This window comes from Thamnophis elegans, chromosome 12 (genome assembly GCF_009769535.1).
Source record: "Thamnophis elegans isolate rThaEle1 chromosome 12, rThaEle1.pri, whole genome shotgun sequence".
In the NCBI taxonomy this organism is placed as follows: domain Eukaryota; kingdom Metazoa; phylum Chordata; class Lepidosauria; order Squamata; family Colubridae; genus Thamnophis; species Thamnophis elegans.
In genome coordinates this window covers 16370677-16395233 of record NC_045552.1, presented here as the reverse complement: position 1 = coordinate 16395233, position 24557 = coordinate 16370677, and the positions used below count along the sequence as shown (strand labels likewise).

Genomic DNA, 24557 nt, shown 5'->3' with positions numbered 1-24557 from the left:
AGTAGAACCAACGTAAAACGATTAGTAGTAGAGTGAGCACAAGGGATGGATTAGCTTACCTGTCCACCGAGAGTCTCTTGGGAGAGGAAGTAGAGGAACTAGAAGTAGAGCTGGAAGATCTTGAATCTTTGGAGTCCCTCCTTTATAAGGGGAAAAAAGAGGGGATGAAGAATGTGGGCAAAGAGGCATACATCATTAGACCTCCTTGCTGTAAAACTGTAAAGGTAAAAGTTCCCCTTGCACATATGGGCTAGTCGTTCCCGATTCTAAAGGGTGATGCTAATCTCCGTTTCAAAGCCGAAGAGCCGAAGACGTCTCCGTGGTCATGTGGCCAGCATGACTAAACACCAAAGACGCACAGAACTCTGTTACCTTCCCACCAAACGTGGTCTCTATTTTTCTACTTGCATTTTTACGTGCTTTTGAACTGCTAGGTTGGCAGAAGCTGGGACAAGTTAACAGGAGCTCACTCCATTACGCAACGCTAGGTATTCGAACCGCCAAACTGCCGACCTTCTGATCGACAAGTTCAGGTCTTAGCCACTGAGCCACCGCGCCCAGGATTCACCACATGTAAAATTGAATCTATCTCAATTTAGGACTGCAATGGCTTACAACAGAAATCCTGGTCCCCACTGTGGTCATAACTCAAGGACTACCTGCATCCTGTCAAGAAAGTGCTTTGCATGCGACCCTCCTATTTAACAAGCTCAGCGTGGTGTGGGTTTATATACTGCATTAAAACCCACTAATTCTGGCTACAGCGGGTGGGGCAGGGCAGATGGCCAAGTATATAGATTGCAACATCATTACCGCATAAAAGGCCAGCTCCCGTTTGTTAAGAAAGCTGCACTGCAATTACAAGCTCATTTATAATGCAACATTTGCATACACAAACAGCAAGAGTCGCTGTCGCCATTGTAGCGGTGGGAGGGAAGGGTTGCCCCCATGGTCACCTTTAAGAACGTTTCATCTTTTTCCCTTTCTAATTCTTTACGTCGCTGCATCTTTAAGCACCTTCCTTGGACAGGAGTTCCCGCCAGAGCCCTGAAAACATACCTCTCTTTTTTGATCTCCAAGTGTGACTTTCGGGAAGTAGACGCGTCTCTGCAGGGTGAGAACAAATGTTAACACTGCGTTACATCTTGGCTCGAAAAGACTCAGAGGTGACTATGGACATTGAAAGTTACAAACTTAGCCGAGATGGCTAAAATATCGGCATATCTTAAAGATCACTCAAATGAGAGATATAAACGAGACTGGAAAAAATGGATTGACTATATACAAAATAAATACGGGACCAAGAAATTCCAGTTAGCCTATGCTTAAGATCAGAAATGATTTAAATTGTTTAAAGTTGGTTCAGCAAGAAGAAGCTAAGGTCAATGTAGAATGTTATTAATTTTTTTTATTTCTTTTTTTTTCTCAATAGAGTTTAGACTGTGTTTGTTAGAAATCCATACCGTGTACGGGTTCTGGGAAGTCGGGGGGGGAGGTGGAGGGGGGTTGGGGGAGAGGGTGGAGGGAGGGAGGGGTATATATTAGGCTAGACAAGAATTTGGTGGTAAACTAGAATTATTTTGATATACAAGAAATTGTACTTCGATGTCTTACTGATTGAGGAATGATGAAATGTTTGCCTTAAAAGAAATTTAAAAAAAAAAAGACTCAGAGGTGACTATTTTTTTTAATCAATGTTATTCATAAACACTTTTTTTTTTTGAAAAACAGCACGTTGTGGGGTGTTGTGGCCCAGCAGCGGCCGGCCGAGCTGTTGGTGGAATCTGACAGTGATGAACATTATGGGACTGCCCTGGAGGCTGAGGAAGACTCTGGGGAGTCAGAGCAGGGACTAGAGCAGTGGTAGCAATTACCTCCCACAGACCCATTAGATCTCACAGGGTTGGCCTCCTCCGGGTACCGTCTACCAGCCAATGCCACCTGGCTATTACCCGGGGGAGGGCCTTCTCTGTGGCAGCTCCGGCCCTCTGGAATGAACTCCCCGCAGGGATTCGGACCCTCACCTCTCTCCAGGCCTTCCGAAAAGCCGTCAAAACCTGGCTTTGCCGACAGGCCTGGGGGTAATGAGTTCCCTCCCCTCTCGACATGTATGGTTGTGCGACTGTTGTCTACTTTTATTATTTGTATTTTGTCTTTTTATGTTCCCCCTTTTTTCCCCCTTGAATTGTTCGCCGCCCTGAGTCCTCCCGGAGAAGGGCGGCATACTAATAATAAAATTCTATTCTATTCTATTCTATTCTAGTCAACCTGGTCCCTACCGCCCACTAGTGGGCGTTCCAGCTTTCATGGTGGGCGGTAGGGGTTTGCTGTAACTCTGCTTTATAAATTTTATAAAGTAAAGTTACTTCCCTATTTTATAAATCACCATTACTGTGGAACCAGTGGGCAGTTAGAAAATTTTACTACTAACAGAGATACAAAAGTGGGCGGTAGATATAAAAAGGTTGACTACCCCTGGACTAGGGAGTCCTGTTGGCCACCAGATGGCGTCTGAGCCAGGGAGCAGTGAGGAAGAACGGGGGAGGTTGTCCCTGACATACGGTTGCCGAGAGCCGATAGGAGAAGGCAGCAGCTGTGGAAACAGGCTCACAGAAGGAAATAGGACTGATTGGCCCCTCCCAGAGAGCTTATAGGCGGGGCGATGGGAGGGGAATTTTGCAGGAAACAACAATTACCATCTCAGTTTAAAGTTTGAAGAATTCTGTGAGTTCCGTTAGTCTTGTTTTTCATAGAGATTATTTGCCTGGGCTTCTAGCCAAGGGATGGTTTATCTCCCTTCTTACTCGTGGCAAATAGCCAAGCCGGTATCAGTGTAATTTAGAGGCCGGGACAGAACAGTCGGGTATACCATTTACCAGTGATGGCTAATGTTTTTCTGCTCGGGTGTCAAAAGGGCAGGTAAACACGTGATAGCCCGTGTGTACCCACACCCATAATGCAATGCAGTGGTGGGTTCCGGATCCCGTTCCAACCAGTACGGTTGGAACAGGCACAGCAGCGTCCACCTGGACGCGCACAGCGTGCACGCATGCGTCCTAACACCTCCGCGACGCTCCAGATGCTCAGCAGAGCATCACGCAGGCATTGTACATGCCATGCGCGGAAGCACCGAGGACTTAAAAGACCGGTAAGGAGCGAGGGAGGGCGGGCGGGTGGGCCCTCCGGAGCACCGTACCAGAACGGTACCCAGTGCTCCGGGCAGGCTCCAGTATACCTGTACCGGGGCGTACTGCATGCAACCCACCACTGATGCAATGCCCTCCCCCCTACACATGTGTGCAGACACACACCCCGCGCTCTCCTTCCCCCCCCCCCTCCTGGCACATGGCTGCAGGCCTCACTGAAGCCTCTGGACTTCCGGTAGGTCCGTTTGGATGTTTTTCACCCTCCCCAGGCTTCAGCAAAGCCTCCTGAAACCTGGGAAGGGCAAAAAACAAATCATTTCCAAACTTCCACTAGGCCTGTTGGGCCCGTTATTTGCCATCCACAGGCTCTGGGGGCTTTCCTGAAGCCTGGGGAGGGTGAAAACTGGCTCCCACCTCCCTCCGGAAGGCCTAAAATCAGCTGGCGCATGCTGGAGCTGTCATAAGGCAACGCCTCAGGTGCCCTCAGATATGGCTATAGGTTTGCCATCACAGCCATTTACAAATAAGACCAGCCCAAAAAAAAAAGATGAATGGTATTAAACATTGACATACAAGCTAATAACAATAATAGTAATATAGTAACAATAGTAATAATATAACCCAAAAGCCTATAGTTAAGTTTCTTCTTACATTGAAATATTTACATGTTGGTTGATTATTGTAATTATTTACCTTTTTATGTTCAGTGCTAACATTTATGGTCTTACTTTTCTCTAATTCCTACCTCTCGCTTCTATCCATTCATAGAATTTATTCCAAATCATATAATGTTCTGCATCTTCTTGATCTTTTAATCTTTAAAGGTTAATCTGATCATTTCGGCACAATCCAAAAAAAAAATTCGGATTGCAGCTTCCTCTGGCGGGGTAGTCACATTTTTCCAATATTTAGCATATATGATCCTTGCTGCTGTTAGTATGTTTAAAACTAAATATGTGGTCCCTTTATCATAGCCCTCTGGTAGTATACCTAGGAGACATGTTTCTGGTTTCGACTCAACCTTCTGTTTATCATTTCCAGCCAGCCTTGTATTTTCTCCCAATATTCTCTTGCTTTGTTACACGTCCACCACATGAGATAGTAGGTACCTGGGGTCTGATTACATTTCCAGCACTTAGTAGACAGGTTAATAAACATTTTTGCAAGTCTTGCAGGTGGCAAGAGGTAACTTTTTTGATGACATAATAAATGACTGGTGCCTCAGCTCTGCTATTCACAATCGTAAGTCATTCCTCAATTCAGTTTTCTCCAGATAAAACAGGATAATCTTAGAATATCCATCTTCCAATTACCCCACCCCACCCCCCAAAAAACCCCACTGAAGCATAAGAAAAGTATACTCAAACTGAAAAGATACTCCGCGACTTGTAACCGGTCACCTAGCAACCCGTTGGAAGTTACAACAGAGCTCCCTAGGGGGTACTTACAATCGGGTTCCAAATTTCTGGTACACCCTTGCAGTCATGTGACATTTCTACAGTTCGGTAGACACCCCCGCAGTCACGTGATCAGGCTGTCAAGATTGACTCGTAACACACCTCAACTCGCAGCGTTACAACAGAGACAACGGGAGGGGGGAAGGGGAATGCTTGGGATGTATTGGGAGCTGGAAGGAGATGAGGAATGTATGCAAGCCATCTGCAGCCTGAGAACATCCCGAGACTTCAAGGCCGCGTGATGGAGACCTTCCAAAGGCACAGACTGTTTTCCCAAAACAAAATGAATGTGCTGGATTGGCCCAGATAGGAAAACTAGTAACCTCAGAGTGAGCTTCACTTCTTCTGTGCCTGTTTGGTTCTATCAGTAAAGTTATACTCTTGGTTTTAAAAAAATGACCCAGGAATTTTTATTTTGTTGCATACATCAACACAGGTTGACACAGGTTTGGCAATGGTTTTGCCAAAAAACCAACATTTGCTTCCAGTTTTCAGCAAAACTGGCCACAGTGAACAATTGGTTAATGACCACAGTGCTCACTTAATAACTGCTGCAAAAGAAACAGTCACAAAATCAGGTCAGATGCGTGGGTGAGCCATTTTACAACCAAACTCCATTACGATCATAAGTCATAAGGACTATTTATATTTATATTTCTTGCTTAGCTTTTTCCAACCGGTTTCCCAGAATGAAGCAGATTTGAGGGGTTATGTAAACAAGTCGATTGCAGGCTCCTTGTTTCAAGGAAAAAAAGCCCGTCTCCCCCGCCGGATTACAACAAGGCTGTTAGAACAAAATAAATCACAACATCTCCACCCAGATATACGCGGGGATTAATTGGTTCTAAGCAGAAAAACATTCAGTTCCTGAAATTGCTTCCCTGTCATTTCAGTCAGCCTTGCGTGGAAGACTTTTTGTCAGTTTTGAGGCAGCTGCCAAAGAATCTGAAAATAAACAGGATTACAGCTGGGATACCCTGGAGCAAGGGTCAGCTAATCTACAGCTCCACGCATGTGGCTCTTTCATCCCTCTGCTGTGGCTCCCTGTTGCTCAAAATATGCGTTATACCCGCCAATGTGCGACACCCGCTGGAACGTGATTTCTTGAGCTTTTCAACCCCCGGTAGGCCAAACATGGTGAAATCCAAGACAAGTTTCAGAAGAAAACAGAATTGCTTACTTCAGCTACATATACGAGTTTTGTGGCTGCTCAAGAAATAGTCAGACATGGGAAGGGTTTTGTGGTAGTTTCCTGGTGTTTTCTGTGGGAAACTGGTCCAAATGGCTCTTTGGGTGTTTAAGGTTGCCAACCCCTGCCCTGGAGGATCTTTCAACCAAACTTGTAGAAGTTTGTGTTAAGTTTACAAAGAATCTGTCCTGTCCTATCATCAGTGCCGGATTTAGATGAAAAGAGGCCCTAGGCTATTCCACTTATGAGGCGCTTTCACCTCCCATTTTTAAGTTTGTAAATTACATGAGAGACAATAAAATACATCATTACTGTGATATATATCAATATATATCAATATATATAGCTGGCCTCCTGACGGAGTGCGGCTCTGCTCTACGGCAAAGGCAGCGAGGCCAGCCGCCTCCCCTGCTGCACTCAGCTGCCCGGCTCGGCCCCCTCACCCTCACCTCCCTGGCCACTGGTGGGCTCCATGTCGACGGGGCGACTACTGGGAGCGCCCACGCCTCTCGCCCGACCACCAGTGCCGGGAACGTGGGCGGGCTCCCCAACTGCCGCGGCGCTGGAACGATCTTAACCAATACATTTTTATGTTTGTTTATTAGTCATATGCGTAGAATTTCTCCTTATTTTTGGTTCAGTGTTTTAGTGTTCACTGTTTTTAGAATAGTGTAATTTTAATTTTGCTAACAATTTGAATGTAGGCCCCTCTTGATCTTGAGGCCCTAGGCTGAAGCCTAGTTAGCCTATAGGAAAATCCGGCCCTGCCTATCATCCTGGGAAAGGAGGCTGAAGATTTCCTACCTACCTTCCCCATCCAAGCAGAGGCAATAACAGGTAGTCCTGATTTAGGACCACAATTATATCAGGGTTCCAAATAACACCCCCAACAAACGAAGACCAGATCTTTATTTTCTTTTGACTTGGCCTTATTTTCGGGGAGGTCTTATTATTTTTGAGGTGCAGGAGGCAACGAGCGTGGTCACCTCATGGCTGCTGCTGTGCTGCAATATTTCCGGGGAGGGCTTATTTTCAGGGAAACAGGGTACCTGTATTTCTCCGTACTTCCCTTCTTTTAGAAGAGCCTCTCCCACAACAACAACACCTACTTCTCCCTCGTTTTGGAAAACCCATTAAAACTCTGCTGTCTAATAGACCTCCTGGGATGCAAAGGTTATCAGAGAGATTGAGAGAGCAGAGAGCAAACCCTCATTATGAATTCTGATTTCTTTTTATCAGAGTTTATGATCTGCCGTGTTTTATGGCCTTCTTGTGACCCCCCCCTCCCCCCGGGAGCCTCTCTGGAATGCAACCGTTTATACAAATTGCAAATAAATAAAAGATGAGCCTGCCTTTGCTTGGCAATCAACTGGAGACCTCCTGAGAGGTGAGATGGATATTCACTAAGGTTTCAGCTTTTCCTGCAGTAGCAACCCCTTTGTTCCGATTAAGCGCTACAACACAAGTCCTAATAAAGCAGGCAGAGACAGGAGATGCATTTAAGGAAGGACTGGGCAAACATCTCCACTCGCCAGCATCAGGGGTGAGAGGACAAGCAAGTAAATTGCCCTGATGACATCACAATGGAAGCCCTGCAACTTCGGTCCGAGGGCGGAGTTTGCATCATGACATCATAGCCTGTGTGATGTCATTTTTCCAACAAAAAAAAACCCAGCCTGGTTTTTAAGAGACAATGCATCAAAATCTACATAAAATCTGATTTACTAAAGCAATTAAATAATTTGCATTTGGGGCTAAAGTGTTGTGGCCTCCGGCCCCTCCAACAGCCAAATCAGGAGGAGGAGGAGGAAGAGGAGGACAAGGAAGAGGAGGACGAGGAGGCGGCATGGGAGTCAGGGTCAACATCAAGGCAACCTGACAGCTCCAAGAAGGAAGAGGGAATTGAGCTGGCACAGAGAGAGAAAGAGAGACAGAAGCGGAGCCTGGGCCGTCCGTCAGCCCTCAGATGGAGAGTCAACAGCCCCCAGGTTTGGAGGTGGCTGATGAGGATGGTGAGGAACAGCTGGGTACAGTGCTTGACGCGCGGATGTGCAGAAGGCAGAGGAGAGGAGAGCAATGGAAATCCATGGGCTGATCCTTGGGAAAGAAGAGCCGCCACTGCTAGCGAAGCCCCACCCTAGCTCTGGGGGTAAAAGAGGGGACGGAGATAACTATGTGGCAAATAACTATTCATCTCACTGCCGGATGAACCTGCTAGCCTGCGGTGAGAAAGAAACTTTTTGCCGGGGCTGTTGACACTCGTAATAAAGGAATCTTTGAGTTAACTTCAAAGGGTTTGCTGTGTTTGGGGAGCTGGGTCAGAACATACAGATTTCAGGCGTAAAGAATCCGGATCATTTGTAAAGTTATAGCATAGAATATTTATTCTAGCTTATACATAAGAATCTCCTCAATTCGCGGTCACCACTAAATTGGTGCTAAATAAAGGTCAGCAGAATTCAAGTAGGGTTCGACTTGGCTGACTATGAAAGGATTGCAAACTGATGATGCATTTAACTCCACCTCTTCTCTTCTCTGCTGTTCTCCTACACAGATCCTACCTAGAGTTGAGAATTGGATCTGATGTCATCTGAAATTTTTTCCCCATTTTTTACAATTTGGTGAACCAAGAAAACCTACTTGACAGTGTAGAAAGTCAGCATCCACCTTCCTAGAAGAACGAAATATTTTGAGGAATATTTAAAAAAGCAGAATAATATATTTCCCCTAAATGAGAAATGGGGAAACATGTGTTTTTAGAGGCAGGAAGCAGACTCAGTCTTTCTTAATAGCTCCAGCAGATATTTTGTGCCCATTGAGAAAGATTGGGCCAGCTATTCAGAAACCAGCCCCAGTCTCCCTGCCCCAAGCAGAAACTGAGGAGGCCACCTTTTTAGAAATGCAGAGTTGGATCCATTCAAGACAGGATATTTTGAATCTCCTTGCAGCAAAGTCTGAACAAAGGCAGAATGGTAGGATTAGCCTCCAGTCAAGAGCCAACACAGGACAAAGCCACAATAGGAATTGCCCAACACTCCTCAGAACACAAGCTCCTTCATTGCATCATCTCAGAGAAGTCCAAACTTCAACCAAACCTGGGAGCTCAAACAAACACCTAGGATTTGCATTTCCTCTTTTGCCTATAGAGCCAACTATGACTCTTAAATAACCCCGGCCCTACCTGACCCCATAGGAATCTGGCAACAACCAATAAGAATACATGTTCTTGCACAGGAACAGGAAGTTCGAGTGCAAAGCCCAAAGAAGGTATTTAAAAAAAACCCACTCTCAACTCCATGTGCTCAGCTGCCCAGAATCAAAATTCTGCTTCATCATTAAACCATCTTTTAGATAGAAAGGGGAAATCATAGTTAGGATAAATTAGCAAAGGAAACAGAATAAAAAATGACTTCACACTATATTTGGGTTTGCGGAAATACCATCCCAAGAAAACATAAATTGAGAGCTGAAAGTGACACCCGCAACAATATAAAAAGAAAGGAAAAGAGGAAGAGAGGAGAGGAGAGGAGAGGAAGAGGAGGGAAGGAAGGAAGAGGTAAGGAGAGGAGGGTGGAAGGGAGAGAAAGAGGAGAGAGGGTAGGAAGAGGAAGAATAGGAGTAGGGGAGAGGTAAGGGAAGAAGGGAAAGGAGGAAGGAAGTAGAGGAGGGAGGGAGGGAGAAAAGAAAGGGAAAATAAGGGGGTGTTAAATACAGTCAGATGGGATGGTAAACAAAGCAACCCAAATGGTATATCACAATCTTTTAAATGGAATAACAAATGTACAAGAATGACAAATGTAAAGAAGAACAACTATGTGAATGTGTACCTACAATTTTATGTAAGGGAATTAAAAAAAAAACTTTTCAAAAAAAAAAACCCCACCTTCTTTCCAATCAGCTTCCATGTTACCAGTGTCTTTGTCGCAGCTTGGAACTGAACCAGATGGGGTATTTCTTCCCACAACAGTTACAGCTTTCTTGTCTTTCTGATGCCAACTTGACACCAAAGATGTATGTGTCCTCTTTATAAAGAGGAGACATCAGAACAAATACCCAGAGTTTCTCAAGTTTGTTTTCCATGCTTGTAATGCAGGCACAGTCCCTGCAAGCCTTTTTTGCTCGATGTGAAAAGATGAGATGAAAAACTGCTTGTGAATAAGGCAAAATAAGTAAGCCTGCTGGGAAAAGTACCTGGAAGGTAGAGGGGAGAGAGAGAGACTTTTCCCCAGAACTGAATGTGGAGTTTAAACTTTTATGAGGTTACAAGTCAAGTGAAATTGCTTTACAAAGGAGGCAATAAAACATACAAATAAACCAGAAAGCTGTGGCACTTTTTCATCTTTTAAGCTCATATTTACAGAAGATCCTACATTTTGCTTAGAAAAGGCAATCTATATTATTTATAAGTTTTGGTAGTAACACAGCTGAGAGATGAACACCCCATAAGTAAGAAATGTACCGAGCCAGCAATTTTTTAAATGCAACTGCTCTATTCACTGAGGACCTCTGAATGCCATGTCTCTCTGCGTCAATAAAGTGCCACACTTCAATAGATTGTTTCTGCTATGGTCAGAGAAGACAGAAGAGATTAACAGGTCATGTGGATGTTATTACTTAGCACAGCATAGGCACAAAAAGCTGTTATATACTACTTTTATTAAGGACAAGTAACATGGCTAACAGAGGGCAGCAGAGGGCAACTCTACCTGATACGAAAAAAGCTAAGCAGGGATAAATAGACTAGACTAGACTAGAGAATAGAATAGAATAGAATAGAATAGAATAGAATAATAAGGAATGGAATGGGAAGGGAATAGAATAGGATAGAATAGAACAGAATTCTTTATTTGCCAAGTGTAATTGGACACACAAAGAATTTGTCTTTGGTGCATATGCTCTCTTGTATATACAGAAAAATAAAATAGAATACATTCATCAAGACTCATAAGATACAACACTTAGTGATAGTCATAGGTTAATAAGCAATCAAATCATACTAGGAAACAAATAAAACAATATAAATTGTAAAGATACAAGCAACATGGTTATAATAAGTGGGAGGAGATAGGTACTAGGAAGGATGAGAAGAATAATAGTAATACAGTCTTTCTTAGTAGGTAATATGACAGTGTTGTGGGAATTAGTTGTTTAGCAGAGTGATGGCATTTGGGGGGAAACTGTCCTATAGTGTTGTTTTGAGGGTAGGAGTTGAAACAATTTATGTCCAGGATGTGAGGGGTCTGTAAATATTTTCAGAGCCCTCTTTTTGACTTGTACAGTATACAGGTCCTGTATACAGTATATATTTGGTATGCAGTACATATACATTACAGAGACAGAGAGACAGAGAGATAGAGAGACAGAGAGAGGGGGGAGGGAGGGAGGGAGGGAGGGAGGGAGAGAGAGAGAGAGAGAGAGAGAGAGAGAGAGAGAGAGAGAGAGAGAGAGAGAGAGAAGTATATAGGTTTGTAAATGTGGTTAGGATTTGGATGAGTTATCCTGGGGCTAAAAGATAGACCACAATTTGCAAACTGTATTCTTGATGGTGGGTGGGTGGGAGGGAGGGAGGGAGGGAGGGAGGGAGGAAATCAGTTCACTGTCAATATTCTATTATTAGAGTTTTGTATCTTGATCATGAGTCCTGTCAATTCTTTTTTATCTAACAGTTGCCACATACAGATTAATATACTACTTAATGAAAGGATAAAATGATGTACAAATGCAGAGGTGTTGACTTATGTAAACAGCCATTACTGATTTAAAAAGGCAGCAAAATTAATCTGGGGGAGAAAAATGAAACATTGAGGGAGAAAGAACAAGAGAAGAACCTTTAGGATCTGCCCTGTACCGCAGATCGGTTACAGAATTGAGGAATAAGCAGTAAATTGGCCTCTTTTTGCTCAATTATATATCCACCTAAGCAGCAGATGTGCTGCAGACTTTATTTAATAAACTTTGGAAGAACTTCCCAAAGCCATCAGCTCAGTGCACCTCTGTCATCTTTCAAATAGCGAGTTAGCGAGTCCAGGGACAAAATCTGACTCACCAGCACTGAAGTGGAAAGTGAAATTAAGGAGGCTCTCTGGCAAAATAAAACTGGCATTTCACCAAGGACAAACAAGATCAAGAGAGAGACATTTTTCATCTTAAGAAAGCTAGAAACTGACTCCTTTCCTGAGATAAGAACGGCGCTAAAGGCCTACTAATATTCTTTAATTCAAAAATCTGGTAATTACTTTTTAAGCTGTAAACCAGAAGGAGATAATCTCTTATAGACTGGAAGCCGCATTTTTTTTTATAAAAAAAATTATTTGCAGCTCTAAAGATGAGTATCTTTAACACTGTAATATCATTGGACGAGCAGAAATATTTTGGGCCTTTTGGGAAGGATTTGTGGAAAGTTAACTGTGTCCATTGTGCTGATAAATTTTAGCAATCCCAAATCAATTAGGGGGACAGTGATATCAAGGAAAACAGCCTTTGGCCTGCAAATCTTGCCATTTCTACCAAAATTGAAGGAAAGTTGGTAGAAAGGGAAATTCTTACTTTCTCCCCCATGGAAGCTTGCAAGTAGGAAAGAAAAGTGAACATTTATTCAGGAATCAAAATAACAGGTTCCAAAAAATCAAGGCTACCCGTACCATTCATGGTTACTGCATCCAGTTTTGGTCACTATAAAAAAGATGTTGACACTCCAGAAAGAGTGTAGAGAAGAGCAACCAGGATGTTTAGGGGACTGGAGGCTAAAATATATGAAGAACGGTTGCAAGTACTTGTATGGCTAGTGTAGTGGAGAGAAGGACCAGGGGAGACATGATAGCAGTTATTTGAAGGGCTGCCACAGAGAGGAGGGTGTCAAGCTATTTTCCAAGGCATCTGAAGGCCAGATAATGGATGGAAGCTGATCAAGGAGAGATTCAACCTGGAAATAAGGAGAAATTTTCTGATAGTGAGACAATGAACCCTGGAACAAAAGTTGCCTTCAGAAGTTGTGGGAGCTTCATCACTGGAAGCTTTCAAGAAGAGACTGGACTGCCATTTGTCAGAAATGGTGTAGGGTCTCCTCTTGGGCGGGTGGGGGGGGGGGATTGGACTAAATGACCTACAATGTCCCTTCCAACTCTAATGAGCTGTATAATCTGTTAAGAGTACTCACCAAAAGAACAGTGGGAGACATCCCTGCAAACGAAGGGATGCACTCATATTTCAGAAAGGAAGGGAAAATGATGCATGCACACATATTTGTAAGTAATAATGTAACAGACCCCAGGTTTCTTCCTGCCCTCCTGTTATCTGCCAAGAACAATGGTCTTAGTTAGGGGAAAAAACATGTGCAACTTGAGGTTCAGGGATTGCTATGAGGATGTTCTGGTAGCAATAGCAGTTAGACTTATATACCGCTTCATAGGGCTTTCAGCCCTCTCTAAGCGGTTTACAGAGTCAGCATATCGCCCCCACAGTCTGGGTCCTCATTTTACCCACCTCGGAGGGATGGAAGGCTGAGTCAACCTTGAGCCAGTGAGATTTGAACCGCCGAATTGCAGCTTAGCAGTCAACTGAAGTGGCTGCAGTACTGCACTCTAACCACTGCGCCACCTCGGCTCCTAAAATTTAACACCGGTCACTTATGAGTTGCAAGGACATATTCCTCATGTCTTCATTTGTCTATTAAACAGCCCCATTCAGAGGTAGTATTCTACCGGTTCGGACCAGTTTGGTCATGGCTGGCCCCGTCCAGTGGAATAACCTGCCTCCACGATCAGTGGAATAACTTGCCTCTAGAAGTTATAAATGCTCCAATACTAGATGTTTTTAAGAAGATGTTGGATAACCATTTGTCTGAAGTGATTGGAACACTGCTATCATGTCTCCCCTGGTCCTTCTTTTCATTAAACTAGACATCCCCAGTTCCTGCAACCGTTCTTCATATGTTTTAGTCTCTAGTCCCCTAATCATCTTTGTTGCTCTTCTCTGCACTCTTCTCCCACCCCGAAAATATTGCAACACAGTAGCAGCCATGAGGTGACCACGCTCGCCGCTTCCTGCACCTCAAAAATAATAAGACCTCCCTGAAAATAAGGCCAAGCACTTATTTTGGGGGTCAAAAGAAAATAAGACCCTGTCTTATTTTTGGAGAAACACAGTATATAATTTTGTAAACTTGAAAGTGTAAATCAACAAGCAAAAAATAAATAAATCACCAATTTGCTCCACTACCCATCCTGGAAAAATGATCCTCACCCAATTTTCTGATTTTTTTAAAAAAAAATGTTATGCAATGCTCTGCTTCCTGCAATCCCTAATCAACCATAAATTTCATTGAATAATGTCACCACTTACCAACAAAAAATTACCCAATTCTGCTTTGAAGCAAGGTAAATATTGAGCTAATTTTTTAAAATTAAAACAGTAAGTCAAACGCAAAAGATAAATCAAACACAAAAGATAAATCATGTTTAGCAAGCCCTCCAGTCCCCTTCTTCAATTCCCTCCATTTTAGCATCCACTTCAGCACACTCCAAATCTAGAAATTTGATTCTGCACCGGAGTGGGGGCCATAGATTTAAGTATCTCTCAAAAAACTCCATTTTTTATGTTTTATTTCTTTTATTGGTTTCAACAGTCTGACGTACGTGGAAAAATATGTTGTGGTCAGAACAATCAAACAATTAGAGATTTATGATTCATTACAAATTACTTGGGAAATTTACATGTAAACACTAGAACTCTTCTAAGGCTGCCTTTGCTCAGAAGGCAATGGCTGTTCCCGGCCAGCCCGCAGTGGAGAACTTCAATGCTCATCTGGCCCTCGAAGAAATCCAGTTTGACACCCTTGCACTATAGCAAGTCTTTCTCATCCTCAACAACATTAAGATATGTGGACTAAAACTCTCAGAAAGCATCCTGGGTGGGGAATTCTGGGGGTTAAGGTTCACATTTTAACATTGCTGAGGTTGAGAAACACTGCATTAGAATGTATATCCTGTTTAAAAAATGCTTCCTTTGGGAACTGTAAATTTCTATAGCAGAATAGTTAGTTTACTTTATTGATTAGTCCTTGGGCCATATCAGAATGCAGAGTTCCAGACACAAATATTACTATAACCTGATTTAAAAAAACAATTTAAAATGGAATTGGATAAAATACAATTTAAAATGTAAATTGGAATACATTTTATCTATCTATATCTATATCTATGAATTTTATATCAATATATCTCTCTATATATCTATATATGTATATATGTATGTATCTATATCTATATCTATATATGTTTTCTGAGGTTTTCGCGGGTGTTAGTATGTAGGTCTTTGGTTATTCGGGTTTTCTCCCGCGTAAAATTGGAGGTGTCTTGGCGACGTTTCGACGAAGTCTCATTTGTCATCTTCAGGCTTTGTGCTTCCAGGAGCAATGTGAGATCTCGGCTGTTTCTTCCTTTTAACTGCCAGTGGGGGTTTGAGCTGATTGGGTAATTGGGTATTGATAAACGAGTCCCTAACATGATGAATGACACCAGGCCCACACTCACAAGAGCCACACAGGATGTCACCACCAAACATCCACAAAGAAAGCAGACAAAAACCCACACTGATGAGGAGGCACGACCAAGGACCAGAAGCCAGACTGCAAATGCACCATTAGCCTCTTTAAACCCCTCCTATCCTTACATGAAACACAAACCCCCAACCAATCAGAACATACCTCCACCCAATCAGAACACAGCCAAGCTCCCACCCAATCAGCTCAAACCCCCACTGGCAGTTAAAAGGAAGAAACAGCCGAGATCTCACATTGCTCCTGGAAGCACGAAGCCTGAAGATGACGAATGAGACTTCGTCGAAACGTCGCCAAGATACTTCCAATTTTACGCGGGAGAAAACCCGAATAACCAAAGACCTACATCTATATTTCTATATTTCTATATATCTATATATCTATATATCTATATATCTATGTATCTATGTATCTATGTATCTATGTATCTATGTATCTATGTATCTATATATCTATATATCTTTTCTCTCTCTCTCTCCACACACACACACACACACACACACACACACACACATATACACGATCTCCGGAACTTAACATCGTCAAAAGAGTGTAAAAGCCATTAAAGAGATATCTGCCTTTATACACTATTAGTCAATTTGGCCATTGCGTGCTGACAGGCTGATCCACCCGCCTCCCACCTGTAATTAGCTTTGTTGTTTTTACATCAGGCAGGCTAATCGATGCTCCTATTCCTTCCTCCCCTATCAAGCACAGCTTGGGCTGCTCATTCCCATAACTAATTTTTTTTTATTTTGACTGAAGAACTTACTTGGATGTGCAATGAAACACATCTGTTTCATAAACTTTGGTCCAGTTACCATGATTTAACCTTGTTAGATACTCAAGGACGACCTGCAGCCAATTCTACTCTCTCAAGTTCATCCAGCATGGTATTTGCAAAACACGATTATCCTAGCTATTTGTTACACCACTGACAGATTTATGCAAACAGCTTTAATATGCCAATACCTGTCCTTCTGCTTTCCATCAGGACTTTTGCATACATCCAAAGAGTTGGAAAGTGGCCCTTCAGCTTTCCAGCCAGAGGCAGCTATGTCTTTCTCCTTCTTCCCTTTCTGTGTCCCGGATGACTCTGAAAAGGAAAAGTTCAGGTAGAATTGGAGCCAACTGATTTCTTCAACCTCAAGAAAAGGGGATTGCAAACAAGGGGAAAACATCTGAATCCCTTATACCACAGGGGTCAAACTCAAGGCCCGCGGGCCGCATCCAGCCTGCAGGGTGCTTAGATCTGGCCCGCGGGGACACCCTGGAAGCAGTGAAGGACTGTCCCATTGTGCCTCTGCGAGCGAAAACGGAGCTTGGGAGAGCTGTGCGTTTTCGCTGGCAGAGGGCTATCAAAACAAACTAATAATAAAGCAAAAGGAGAAAGAGATCCGAGGTGGCGCAGTGGTTAAATGCAGCATTGTAGGCTACTTCAGCTGACTGCAGTTCTGCAGTTCGGCTGTTCAAATCTCACCGGCTCAAGGTTTGACTCAGCCTTCCATCCTTCCGAGCTGGGTAAAATGAGGACCCGGATTGTTGGGGGCAATATGCTGACTCTAAACCGCTTAGAGAGGGCTGAAAGCCCTATAAAGCGGTATATAAGTCTAACTGCTATTGCTATTGCATTTGAACATGCAAGAAAGGACAGGAAAAGGGAAAGAGGAAAGACAAAGAAGGGAAGATGGGAAAAGAGCAAGGAAGGGGGGAAGGAAAGAAGGGAAGGAAGAAGAAAAGAGAAGGAAGGAAAGAAGAGAAAGAAGAAGAAAAGAGAAGGAAGGAAGGAAGGAAGGAAAAGGAAGGAAGGAAGGAAGGAAGGAAGGAAGGAAGGAAGATTATGAGAGGGAGGGAGGGTCTGAGGGAAGTTCTGCCTTAGCACTTGCCCACCACAGGTGCCCCCAATATGAGTGACGTTGAGCTGGCCATGCCCACCCCTGGCCATGTCCACAGAAGCTCCCGAGGTCAAACACAACCCACAATGAAATGAAATTTGACACCTTATAGTAACCCTTTCCCCAAGCTGAGCCATTAAAAATCATTCTATTTGTCAAGGGGAAAAAAGTGGAATTAAGGGCAAATGTCACTTATTTCTTAATCCCTTCTTTTATACGGCGATTACATTTATTACTCATTTGTACTATTTTTGTCCTACACATTCGCAGTTAAAAATAATAACCCCAGTGCAGGCGGGGATGCAATACTCTGAAAAACTAGTTGCAATAAATAAGGTTAATTTTTAAAAATAAGTGACACTATTTTTTTTCAAAATTATTGTGGACAGATACCTTTAAACTAGCTATAACAGTGTTTCTCAACCTTGGCAACTTGAAGATGTCCGGACTTCAACTCCCAGAATTCCCCAGCCAGTGAATGCTGGCTGGGAAATTCTGGGAGTTGAAGTCCGGACATCTTCAAGTTGCCAAGGTTGAGAAACACTGAGCTATAACCTTCAAAAATAGGTTATGGCTAGTTTAAAAATTCCATGATACAGGACCACTGAGGCAAACAAGAGAAAATGGGGCTGATTGAAGCAACTGCCCAGGTCAACTAAACTGGAAAGTGATTTTGTATCCGGGATGCCCGTCCATCATTCTGAGTGGTGCGGTGGCCTAGAGGCGGAGCGCTCACCTCACAATCAGGAGGCTGTGAGTTCAATCCTAGGTAGAGGCAGGTATTTCTATCTCTGGGCACCCTGAGAATGTATCTGCTGAACAAAACTCCACATTGGAGACAGGAAGGGCATCTGGCCAGCAAACACTGAGCTCCATTCAGTCGCCCAGACTCCACCCCGCAAGGGATTATGGGGTCATTAAAAGAAGATGAAAGATGATGCCAGTCCATCATTGCCTTCGCATCTAAGAATCCCCCAGATCTGGTGGTTGCCATTTCTGATCATCCATTACAAAGAGCAGCTGGATTCTTACCTAACAGCCTCTTCCAGTTTTTGATAAGGAGTTTAGCCAGTGCCACCACTTCCTTGTCTGAGCAATGCTTACGCACTGCGTTGACAGCCACACCAATTTTGGTGGTCTGAAACAAAGAAAGAAGGATTTTCATTACTGGAATCCATACTTTGTAGGGAGAAGAATCTTAGTATCTGTTGTGGCCGCCAGCAGAGCCAACAGCAGAGATGGACAGTGAGGAGGTTGGGGAGAAGCATGAACCAGTCCTGGAGGCTGAGGAAGGCTCAGACAAGGGCTCTGCATTGGAGGCAGAGACAGGGCCGTCTGGCAGTGATCAGGCGCCTACGAAGCTAGACAGCAGTGAGGCAAAGGAACACCTAGAGCCTGTTCCCAATGTGTGCATGCGCAGAGCTACCAGAAGAAATCAGGTTAGACTTGGAAATCAAGTCACGAGTGGAAGGTGATTGGCCCCTCCCATAAGAAACAAAAGAGGACCGAAAGGGGAGTGGGATATTGCAGGAAACAATACGTTCATTCTGTCATTAGATTTGTTTCAGGAGTGTGAAGATCTGTCTGTGAATCTCAGAGACTCGGTGCCCAGTCTTTCCTTGCACAGCACCTCATTTGGAAAATATTTACATGGCAGCTTTCCAAGATAGATGAGGTCTGTAGTCATAAATATTCCTTTGAAAGACTGTTTACCATGCTATTGCTGACTGTGAATGAGAGGAATTCACGTTCGTTTAATAAAAGGCGTTTTGTCGGGACCAGGACTCTGCCTCATGCTTTTTGGGGAAGCCTAGGTCAGAACAGTATCCCCATTTTCAAATCATCATCATAAAGGATGTCAAGATAGGGGAGACCTTTCTCTGCTCAAGACACTTCATTTCCTTAATTCTTCCTCACCACCAATGAAAACGGTGGGGAATCATGTATCCTATTTATTTATTTACTAGATCCGTTTACAACCCCCCTCCCCCTCAATTGCCAAACAATAAGTGACAATGCATTAAAAAGATCCACTTGTGTCGGGGGTTAGCAGATTGTCAAAATCCGCACAATTGGGTGCAACTATTATGAAAAGAGATGAGGCTCCGTTTTGACATCTTGCAGATTCTGGTCTTCCCTGGCAAGTAGTCCTGATTGAAATCAAGCAAAAACAACAACAACAACAACAACAAACTATTTAACAAAACCAGCATTAAATCGCATCGGGTAATAGGGAGAGAACAGTATAAATACCAAGGTGGTCAGACAAATTCTTAAAACTTCGGGGGCAATTTGGTGTCACATTTGGGAGGTGGTGATCTTCAAGGGTAAACTGGAGTTAGTGTATTTTTCGGAGTATAAGATGCTCCGAAGTATAAGACGCACCTAGCTTTTGGGGAGGAAAACAAGGAGAAAATATCCGCCTCTGCCTCCCAGCAATTTGCCTCCTTGCAACAAACAGCAAACAGTACAGACGATATACACTGTTTGTAGTTTTACATTTCAGACTATACTTGTGCAGATGCTGTTAAAATTGATGTGGCTTTCTGGAAGTATAGTTAATTCTCTGCTATTTAAAAGATGATACAATAGCAATGAGCCTCTTCAGATCAAGCATTTATTTTAAAAAGCTTCTTCATTTTGTTAAGCTGTCTAGAACAATAATAAAGCAGTCTTTAAAAAATACGTCTAATAATTTGAACATTCTATAGGCAGTTATAGTTATTGACTTACCTCCTTGTAGCAAACGGCAAACAGCCTGATTAGCACAAGAAAAAAAAATCTGCCTCTGCCTCCTAGCAATATGCCTCGGGGAGCAAACAGCAAGTTTCACTTTCAATTTCAACATGGGCCTCTCGATCATCAGCTGTTTCAGGCTTAAGGGATTACCATAGCCTATTGCCGCCTCCGCAAGCCCCATTTTCAGGGGTGAAATCCAGCAGGTTCTGGAGAACCGGTAGCGGAAATTTTGAGTAGCTTGAAAAACCTGCAAATGCCCCCTCTGGCTGGCCCCAGTGTGGGGTGGGAATGCAGATTTTGCAGGACTCTGCCACTCCCACCAAGCCACACCACATCTACTATGCCCCGCACACAGAACCGGTAGTAAAAAAAAATTGAATTTCACCACTGCCCATTTTCCCCGTTTGCTGCAAGGAGGTAAATTGCTGGGAGACAGAGGCCAAAGGGTGGGGGCCAGTGGGTGGGTGGGGCTACATTCAGTGTATAAGATGCATCCAAATTTTCATCCTCTTTTAGGGGGGAAGGCGCGTCTTATACTCCAAAAAATATGGTAAAATGTATTAAAATTATCTTCAGTTTTCCCAACCAGGCATCAGACTAGAAGTGAAGGCTATCTCTAAGTGACCTCAAATGCTGGCTAACTGGATGGCTTTGGTTCCCTTGTTCTCTCTCAGCCTCCCTCTTGGGGCTGTTGGGAAGACAAAGTGGATACTAGGAATGAGGAAATCCATCTGAATTGCCTCTGCAGTTCCTGGAGGAAGACTGAAATTAACCTAATACAGGCTGATGACAGCCCTTTGCAAGAGATGCCTGCTTTCCATGCTGGTTCTGTTGTCAGTAATTTACACCATCCTTAAGGTAAAAGTAAAGGTTCCCCTCACACATATCTGCTAGTCATTCCCGACTCTAGGGGGCGGTGCTCATCTCCGTTTCAAAGGCAAAGAGCCAGCGCTGTCTGACGACGTCTCCGTGGTCATGTGGCCGGCATGACTCAACGCCAAAGGCGCACGGAACTCTTTTACCTTCCCACCAAAGGTGGTTCCTATTTTTCCACTTGCATTTTTTACATGCTTTCGAACTGCTAGGTTGGAAGAAGCTGGGACAAGTAACAGGAGCTCACTCCATTAGGCGGCGCTAGGGATTCGAACTGCCAAGCTTTCTGATTGACAAGCTCAGCTTCTTAGCCATTGAGCCACCGTGTCCCTATAAGCATCATCCTTTTCGTGGCCATACTAAGCGTGTGACATTGCACTTAATGATCACGCAGCATTCACCTAATGATGGCAACCAGAAGTGAAGGGAACTGCTGTCGATAACCATCACAATAACATGACATCTTGCTTTAGTGTTGCTTAGCAACAGAGTTGCTAGTCCCAATGACCATCATTAGGTGAAGACTGGCTGTTTTACAGCTGGAACATGGGAATACCTGGGAGTTAAAAGGCCTGGGTTCAAATCTACATTTCTCAAGAGGACAAATGGACCCAGCCTTACCTGCAGCAGCTCAATGCTCATGGTGCAGCTATTCAGTTTCTTCAATAGGTCCAGCGCTCCATCCTAAGAGAGGCAGAAAGAGCCCAAAAGGCATCGTTTAGACTTCATTTTCAGTTTTTTTTTCTTTTTCATCCTTTAAATGTTCCAGGAGAGCGAAAAATGCCAGCTTCTGAAGCCCAGAGAAGCTGCAGATGCTGTCGTAAAAGCGCCTCCCCATCTTCAATGCAGTCGGTCACAAAACATTCACTTTTATTTATTTCACTTTCAGCCCACCTTTATTAATTTATAAGTAACTCAAGGTGAAGAGCCAGGGGTGGGTTTCAACCGGTTCGCGGCGGTCCCTGCGAACCGGTTGGTCGGCGAACCCGGAAGTAAGTAACTTCCGGGATCGGCGAAGGGCCGACCCGCCCGCCCGCGCTCCTTACCCAGTTTTGACGAGTTTTGCGCTTCCACGCATTCGCAGAACGCATACAGCGCCTGCGCGATCCTCCAGGAGCAGCTGGAGCATCGCACAGACGCTAGTACGCATGCGTGCACCGCGTGCGTGCACGCCGCCGGCCCCCGGTTGGAACGGGGCGAGAAACCCACCCCTGTGAAGAGCATACATTAATACTCTTTCCTCTTCCTGTTTTCCACCAAAAAAAAACCTGTGAGATGGCTTGGGCTGAGATAGAGTGACTGGCCCAAAGTCACCCAGCTGGCTTTCATTCTTAAAGTGGGACTAGAACTCACAGTCTCTTGTTTCTCTTGATCTTTTAGCCCCCTCCCTCCTTCACAACCCTTTCATTTTTGTAAAATATTTCCTAAGAGTTTCTGTTTGCCTCCTCCTTGTTGCAGGCAACTACGCGGCAGGAGGCTTGGAAATTAAATTGGAACACGCCAGCTTCTCAATCATAAGGTTCTCTTCATTAAAACAATTAAAACATCATCACTAATTGGGGCATTGGCCAAGATAGATCGTAAACGAGATGTCTGAAGACACCCCTGATAGGGTGATCTTTGGGCAATAGATATTCCCAATTTGTTAGTCACAGACAATGGGAATCAAAAGAAGTTTTTTTTTTCTTTCTCTAAATTCCGACCTTAATAAGAACAGATCCATAAAAAAAGACCAGTGTTTCTCAACGTTGGCAGCTTTGAAGATGCATGGACTTCAACTCCCAGCATTCCCCAGCCAGCTTTCTGGGAGTTGAAGTCTACATATCTTCAAGCTGCCATGGTTGAGAAAAACTAAAACAGACAATCTGGAAAGGAATTTTCTTGCAGACGTTTAACTGCTTCAGTCAGTGCAAATTAAACAGATTAACAGAGTTGGAAGGGACTTTGTAGGTCATCTAGCCCAGCCCACTGCCCAAGCAGGAGGAGACTCTACACCATTTCTGACAGATGGCAGTCCAGTTTCTTCTTGAAAGCTTCCAGTGATGAAGCTCCCACAACTTCCGAAGGGAACTTCTGTTCCATTGGTTGATTGCTCTCACTGTCAGAACACTTCTCTTTATTTCCAGGTTGAATCTCTCCTTGGTCAGTTTCCATCCATTATTCCTTAATCTGGCCTTCGGGTGCCTTGGAAAATAGCTTGACCTCCCTCCCTCTCTGTGGCAGATCCTCAAATATCGGAACGCTGCTATCATGTCTCCCCTGGTTCTTCTCTTCACTAGATTAGTTCCTGCAACCGTTCTTCATATGTTTTAGTCTCCAGTCCCCTAATCATCCTAGTTGCTCTTCTCTGCGCTTTTTCTAGAATGTTAACTTCTTTTTTGATGATGTTACCTAGTTTAGATAATGTAACCAAGTTCAGAGAGCACCAAAGGGCCCTCATTTTAATCCTGGGCCACAAATACTGTCCTTTATTGGTACTCCATCCTATATCAAAACACCAAAACATCTATATCCGGCACAGGTAAGTAAAAGAGGTGGTTAAAAGCTTCCATAAAGCAATATCATCCCCCACCTGAATGCCTTCAAGGGCCAAAGAGAAATCCAATATATACTGTAACTTTGCCATCTGTCTCTTGCATAGATTCAATTCCCTGCAATCTTCTACTCGTTTTGAAAGCCAGGGAAGAGCAGAAAGGTGGGCGGAGGAGGAGTAGAAAGAAAAAGAGAAAGAGTGATAAAACATAAGCTTCCTTTTGGTGTTGCCTTCATGCTGTGATGTTTGAATATCAGAAACGAAAAGGACATCACACTGGGCCATTTCGATCACGTTAGTCAATTCCAAGGTAAAGGTAAAGGTTCCCCTCCTACATATGTGCTAGCTGTTCCCGACTCTAGGGGGCGGTGCTCATCTGTGTTTCAAAGCCAAAGAGCTAGCGCTTTCCGAAGACATCTCCGTAGTCCTATGGCCGGCATGACTAAATGCCAAAGGCGCACGGAACGCTGTTACCTTCCCACCAAAGGTGGTCCCCATTTTTCTACTTGTATTTTTACCTACTTTAGAACTGCTAGGTTGGCAGAAGCTGGGACAAGTAACGGGAGCTTACTCCGTTATGCGGCGCTAGGGATTTGAACCGCTGAACTGCCGACCTTCTGATCGACAAGCTCAGTGTCTTAGCCACTGTTCTAGATATAGGCAAAATTTCCTCAGCTAAAGGCCACACTTTATTTATTCCTACATACCCCTGTATGCCACCTACTCCCTATTTCTAGATAGCCAACAATAAAACCATTAAAGCATCAAGAGACAAAATATTTAATACATTTTGTGCTTGTTAACTCTATCTCATTGGTGGCGGAGTCAGCAATGCTAGACACCAGGAAATTCCATGGCTGAAGACTGGTTTGGGAAGTTTAAAAAAAAGCCTGGAAGAAGGCAGTGGCACATTATTTGCATATTATTGCCATCAAAACAATATGCATGTGTTCAAGATGTGATCAAGAGCCAAGCTTAATTTGACAAGAGTTTACTTTTCTAAAACAAAAAACAAAATAGAATGAGAAACATTGACAACACTGCAATTGGGACACGTTTCAAAAATGAGAATCACATTTGCTTCACTGTCATTCTTTTTTTTTTAATAATTTTTTTTTATTTTTAATTTTCAAAACAAACACAAATTATCCTCCTTCTTTACATACTGT

The 24557-nt window shown here is 43.6% G+C and overlaps 1 protein-coding gene across 1 annotated transcript in view; it reads right to left on the bottom strand.

Annotated features, from left to right (window-relative positions):
• TCEA3 (transcription elongation factor A3) overlaps positions 1-24557 on the bottom strand; it is a 43028-nt gene that overhangs the window by 10701 nt on the left and 7770 nt on the right. The window contains exons 2-6 of the mRNA XM_032227278.1: positions 21477-21539; positions 18276-18381; positions 16321-16444; positions 1060-1107; positions 60-140 (exon numbers count right to left, since the gene is read on the bottom strand). Of these exons, the coding sequence (XP_032083169.1) occupies positions 60-140; positions 1060-1107; positions 16321-16444; positions 18276-18381; positions 21477-21539 (422 nt within the window). The remainder of the gene's footprint in view (positions 1-59; positions 141-1059; positions 1108-16320; positions 16445-18275; positions 18382-21476; positions 21540-24557) is intronic.